The 6,705-nt window shown below is 38.2% G+C and overlaps 1 protein-coding gene across 1 annotated transcript; it reads right to left on the reverse strand.

The window, feature by feature from the left end:
• Positions 1-1,321: 1,321 nt before the first annotated feature.
• LOC102474915 (histone H2A.Z-like) lies at positions 1,322-1,689 on the reverse strand. Its single transcript, XM_014586916.1, has 2 exons — positions 1,613-1,689; positions 1,322-1,517 (listed from the first exon to the last, which is right to left on the reverse strand). Exons 1-2 carry the CDS (start codon positions 1,687-1,689, stop codon positions 1,322-1,324), a joined length of 273 nt encoding a protein of 90 aa, XP_014442402.1.
• Positions 1,690-6,705: the final 5,016 nt, after the last annotated feature.

Genomic DNA, 6,705 nt, shown 5'->3' on the forward strand with positions numbered 1-6,705 from the left:
TCGGTAATAGCTCTATTTTTTATTCCTCTAATGTATACCCAAACATGAGGGAAAAATACACATAGATATGTAATTTAGTGATATCAGTAAGATGAATATTAATATGTGTTATATTTATTTACATATACTCCTTCTTATATTAAGATAGGGTCAGAAATGGTATATTATATCCAGTTTTTATCTTGAGTTCTCAAGGCCATGCCAAAAACTTGGTGTATTATATAGTGTCAAAAATTTTACCCTACAAATAAAAATCCCTAATTTATTATGTAAACAACAAAGTACACTCAGAGAATGCTATAAAAATTTTCTTCCTCTTCCTCCACACCCCTGCTGCCATGCCTCCAGTGATCCCTGAGAAGTTCCAGCACATGGTGTGAGTACTCAATACCAACATGGATGGGTGGTGGAAAAGGGCCTTAGCCATCACCGCCATTAAAGGTATGTGGTGAAGCCATACTCATGTGGTGTGGAGGAAAGCAGACATAGAACTCACTAGCAGGCAGGAGAGCTCACCGAGGATGAGGGAGAATGTGTGATCACTATCATGCAGAATCCACACCAGTACAAGATCCAGACTGTTATTGAATGGAAGAAAGATGCAAAGGATAGAAAATACACGAGGTCCTGGCCAACAGTCTGGACAACAAACTGTGTGAAGACCTGGAGAGCCTGAGGAAGATTCAGGCCCATAGAGGGCTGCACCACTTCTGGGGCCTTGGGTCCAAGGCCAGCACACCAAGACAACTGGAAGTCGTGGTTATACCGTGGAAGTGTCCAAGAAGAAATAGGTCTGTAAGTCTTGTCTGTTAATAAATAGTTTCTATTCAACAAAAAAAAAAAAAAAAAAAAAAACCTTCCAATTAAATAGATCATAAAAATAATATATTTTCAAATGTGAAAACATAACTTTAGTAAGGACTTTAGCAAATTTCCTTTTTGGGCAGCTGGCAGGATATGACCTTTATTGAGCTTATCCACCAGAGTGGATACAGTGTCCGTACAAAACCAAATGCTTGTTACTAGAATTTCTGCATCACAATTAAAATCTAAACAGTTTTTTAAAACAGTCAACTCAGTCAAATTCCCTACTTCGGAATCAATAGCTTCTCTGAAGCCACAGTAACTATTAACTATGGTTATGACTCAATTGCAGAAATTCGATTGGTTGGAAAGCTAATTAAACTTCCAACTTGCTCAAATAGAATTACACAAAGGCAAAATTATATTTTTCACAGAGATTCAGTCCACTGGAATCAACAACACTAGACAGCTGTTAGGGTATTTAGAGTCCTGAGATAGTAAGGAATCCAGGCATCCTTCAGACAGTCTTCTGTTGTCCTTTCTTCCCAATCAAAGATGTGTGGATGTGTGGAATAATGCCACCACCAGCAATTGTAGCCTTGATGAGAGAGTCTAATTCCTCATCTCCACGAAGAGCAAGTTCCAAGTGACAAGAGGTAATACACTTTACCTTTAAGTCTTTTGTTGCATTTCCTGCCAGTTCAAGTACCTCTGCAATGAGGTGAGGTACTCCAGGATCATAGCGCTGTACATAGCTGTAGATGTGCCCACACCCACGGCTGGTGGTCCTAGATTTCAGGTGTCCATGAAGCCTGCTCTCTGGAAATGGGAAACCACCTTTGATTTGGCTTTTTCTGAGTCCTTCCCAGCCTTACTGCCAGCCATTTCTAATTCGACTAAAGTTCACAGAAGCAAGGCAGAAAAAGGGCTAGTGAGACACGCAGCGAGATACTACCAGCTACTCCAGCTCACCATGATACAAACTGCTGCAAATTTCTAACATTATCAATAAATGGTAGAACATTTTTTCCAACTTCTTGTGGACTGCTTAGTCTCTTATCCGAAAATGTTTTCAACTCTGACTAATATGTTATCTGGCATTATTCTTTATAAATAATTTTGGAAATAATATGTGTTTTCTTTTCTCTGTTTTACTTTTAGTAAAGGCCAAGAACAGCCATAATGAGGACTAATTTGGGAATAGCACTTCAAAAACTATGTAAAAAGTTTTTTTCATTGAATGTAGCTAGGAGTTAGAAAACATAAGGATGAGGACTCCTAGAAAGTGTCTTTGGGTCTTGGAAACTGAGAACATCAGTGAACTGCCAACTTCAGTGACATTGCAGACTGTGACAACAAGAATGAAGGATCAGAAATCAGAATTTGAATCCGGGACATGAACCACAGTCAGTCAGCGTCCTGTCCCTTAGCCACTATGATGGCTACTGCCTGCCCCCCCCCCTGGCATAATTTTTTTTTTCTTTTTTTTTTTTTTTGGAGAGATTTTCACTGTAGGGCGCGTGCGCTCGCCAGACAGACAGAGAGAGACATAGAGACAGAAAGCGAGAAATCACCCCCCAGGGGGGATGGTCACGCCGCAATCCCTTCTCCTCCATTCTCCTCTCGGGATCTTGGGCACGCACGCACACGCGCCCGGCGTGAGTTTTAAGCCACCGGGTCCGGGACACGAACTGCGGTCGACTACGTGGGAGTCCAGCGACATAGCCATTACGCTAACTGCTGGTTCCCACCCTGGCATAATTTTTAAGCCACTGGGTCTCAGACTCAAACCAGAGTCACCTGTATTGGACTCATCATCTTAACCTCCATACCACCTGCTGACCCTACACTGCTTTTATTTCTTGCAGCAATTAAATTTGATTATAAAAGATTTAAAAAGAAACAAGAAAGAAAGAAAGAAAGAAAGAAAGAAAGAAAGAAAGAAAGAAAGAAAGAAAGAAAGAAAGAAAGAAAGAAAGAAAGAAAGAAAGAAAGAAAAAGAAAGAAAAATACATGACTTTCTCGATGACTTAATACTTATCAGAAACTAACCTGCTAGGATTTTTTCAGAGCTTACCTAGCCTTGAAGAAGGGTAAACTCAACTCCATCCCATTCTAATCTTCCCAAAGGTGGGCAAGAGGGTACCAAGACTCACTTGTGAAGTTCACAGACCATGGTGCTGGTTCACTGAGATCTACTCACAGACTCTAAAATGCCCCCCACACCTTATCACACTAAAAGCCAGAGTTCCTTTTATCCATATATCATGTTCAGCTACCAAGAAAAATTACAAGACATGCTAAAAGGTAAAAATTAGTGTAAAGAGACAGATCAAACATTATAACCAGATAGAAATGTCATGGATGTTAGAATTAGCAGTCCAGAAATGTAAAACGACGGTAATTAAGATGCTAGGGATTCAGTAAACAGTATGTAAGCACAGATGGGCAGTATCAGCAGAGAGAGAGAAATTCTAAGAGAGAATAAAAAATAAATGCAAGAGACCGAAAATACTATAACAGAAATAAAGAGTGTCTTTAATAGGCTTATTTGTAGCCTGGACATAACTGAGAGAAAAAAAAGAAAAAAGAAAAAACTCTGAATTTGAGAATGTCTTAATAGAAATCACCAAAATTGAGAAACAAAAAGGGGGAAAAAAAGGTTTATAAAAATATAGTAAAATATACTACACCCCACTGGGGGATAAAAAAAATCCCTCTCTTTGTCTGACTGGCAAGTGCACACGCTGTCCAGCAAATAAAAGAAAAAAAAGTGAAAAAAAAAAACATAGTAAAATATTCAAGATCTGTGAAACAGCTACAGAAGTTGTAAGGTCTGTATAATGAGAATTCCAGAAGGAGAAGAAAGAGGGAAAGGAACACAGAAAAATTTGAAATAATAATGACTGAGAATTTCCCCCAAAACTAGTATCAGAAACCACAGATCCTATAAGCTCAGAGAACACTGAACAAGGTAATATATAATAAAACTACACTTTAGCATGTCATTTTCAAATGACAAAATATCAAAGGTAAAGAAAGAATCTGAATGCAACCAGAAGAAGAAAATGTCTTCTCTCTAGAGGAGCAAAGATAATAATTGCATCTGACTTCTGCCCAGAAACCATGCTATCAAGAATTATAGAGTGAAGTATGTATTTGTGTATTTACCTAAAGAGCACATGTGTGCTCCCAGAGATAAAGAGAGACAGTGAGAGGCAAAGTAAAAAATCACCCCCTGGGGGAATGGCCATGCCACACTCCCTCCTCCTCCACTCTCCTGCCAGGATCTTGGGAGTACACACACATGCACCCAGCATGATTTTCAAGCCACTAGGTCTGAGACTTGAACCATGGTCAGCCATGTGGGAGTCCAGTGATATAACCACTACACCATCTGCTGGCCCCTGAAAATGTTGCAAGGAAAAGACAAACAACTTAGAATTCTGTACCCTGAAAAAATTATCCCCAAGCCTGAAGAATAAATTACTCCTTCAGACAAACACAAATTGAGTGAATTTGTTGTCAGTAGACCTGCCTTGTAAGAAATGTTTGATGGGATTCTTTAGAGAGATGGGAAATAATAAGGGTCAGAAACACAGATCTACATAAAGAGAGGAGAATAAATAGATGAAGGTAAAAATAAGATGTTTATACTTAATAAAACTCAAAACTTTCCTACTAAGATCAGACACAAGGATGTCCCCTCTTCCCACTCCTTTTCAACAACCTGCTACAAGTACTATGCAATATAGTAAAACAAGAAAATGAAATAAAAAGTGTACAACTACAGATGAAATAAATAAAACTGCCTTTGTTCCCAGATGATATGATCATCTATATAGAAAACTTGAAAGAATGAACAAAAAACTTCTGAAACTAATAAACAATTACAGTAGGGTTGCAGGAAATGAGAGTAACAACAAAAAAATCAATTGCTTTCCTGTATACCAGTGGTAAAGAAATAGAATTTTACATTAAAAGCACAATACCATTTACATTAGCACCCAGTAAAATGAAATGGTTAGTTATAAATCTAACAAGATGTGCATAAGATCTATATGAGGAAAACTACAATAGTCTGATGAAAGAAATCAGAAAACTAAGAAGGGGGAGATATACTCTGTTCATGGATGGACTCTATATTGTCAGAATATCCCAACTTGATCTATAGATTAATGCAATTTTAATCAAAACCTCAGGAATACTCAACAAGATTTTTTTTAGCCAATGTAGGAAGTTACAGAGACAATGTTTATTAATATCTATCTTATTCAATACAGTTTCTCATATTCTTTTTCTAGAGAATAATAAGACATTTACATTCATGGAAAGACACTCGAAAAGTAGTGGTTGATAATATTGATTGTGGAATCAAAATGACTAGCTGTGTGATTATATGAAAGCATGCTCAGTTTCATCACAAAATGGTGACAAAATGATTTTGCATTTCCATAGGATTGCCGTGAAGATTATGTGAAGAATACATCAAGTATTTGGCAGGGAACTTGACACAGAGTAGACATAAAATTAGCTACAATATTATACCCTTATCATCAGTGTCAGGCAAAATCTAAAACGCAGTCCACTGCAACTCGCCTCTGCAGGAGAACTATATGCCCCTATATGACTACTTGTAAGGGCCCATTTCATTACACTTACGTTAAGACTGGTAACGGAGTCTGCGTACGCATCTGAATGACCAGCTACCACAAAAGTCATGCAGGAAAGAAGCAACCTCCTCACAAAAGAAGTTACTTTATTTTTTAAACCAAACAAACAATTCACTGAAAAAGTAATACTGTCTCTGGTAAACTTTGCTCCTTCCTGTCCAGAAGACATCAGACTAGTCTTTCTGTTAAGTGGTTCAATGATAAATTTATAACAAAATAATTATAATAAGGGCAACATAAATGAGAAGGGGTGTACCTACTCCAGAAAGGAACAAGAGCAAGAGAATGAGAGCTAGAGAGTAAATCAATTTAAAATGTCAAAACTGAGAAACAGAAGGAAAAGCAGCTCTGCTGAATGTAATCCAGATCCGTAAGTGCATTAAAGGACGGAGGAAAAAGATAAACCCCTCAATCAAGCGCAAATCATGCTCTAGCCTGGCAGATCCTTATAGTCCACTGATGTGTTTACAAGAAGTGTACGAGTCTGCGTTAGTTCCTAATTAGGTTAGGATGACTGCCAAAGAAAGTAGTAGTCGTTCTAAATGTAAGGTTATGGCTACAAATGGGTATCAAAAGCCTTGACACTTAAGTGGTAGTGACAATGGCTGCCAACTGAAGCTGCATAATTGGTCCCCCAAGGTTGAACCAGCAACTGCTATTTTGTTCTCCTGGAGCCTCCTTTCAAAGAACCACAGCACTGAGAAAACGGCACAATGTCGACTCATTAAATCCACTGAACTTGGGACGAAGGCAAAAAGTAATTATTTAAAAAGAAGTGTGGATTTTATTATGTTGTTCGTCCCCAGCATTCACCTGCTAAGAGTGTCTGTCTGTCCATGGATGGTGCTTTCTTTGCAAATCTCTAACGTCTATTCAGGAAGGAGAAAACTTTCCTTAATACAAAAGGCGAACAATTCTTTGTCCCACGTAAGTATGGGACATACTATTTTGTTTTCTCATTCTGAGAAACAAAATAATTGACTCAATTCTCCAAGTGAAGTTAAATTTTTCCTTTCAATTTACTTTGTTCTTGTTAACAGGTACATAAATAAGAAAAGACCATTGGAAATCGCTGTCAGCGGCGCCATCACCAGTGAAGGTGCAGACAGTTTTCTTGCAGATCGCAAATCTAAGTCCAATATGTCTTACAGTCCAACAAAATGTCATCAACGGGTTCAAAGAAGCCATGTTTACTCTGTACTGCCAAGGGGAAAAAAATGGGAAAGAG

This window comes from Tupaia chinensis, unplaced genomic scaffold (genome assembly GCF_000334495.1).
Source record: "Tupaia chinensis unplaced genomic scaffold, TupChi_1.0 Scaffold000168_1, whole genome shotgun sequence".
Classification (NCBI taxonomy): domain Eukaryota; kingdom Metazoa; phylum Chordata; class Mammalia; order Scandentia; family Tupaiidae; genus Tupaia; species Tupaia belangeri.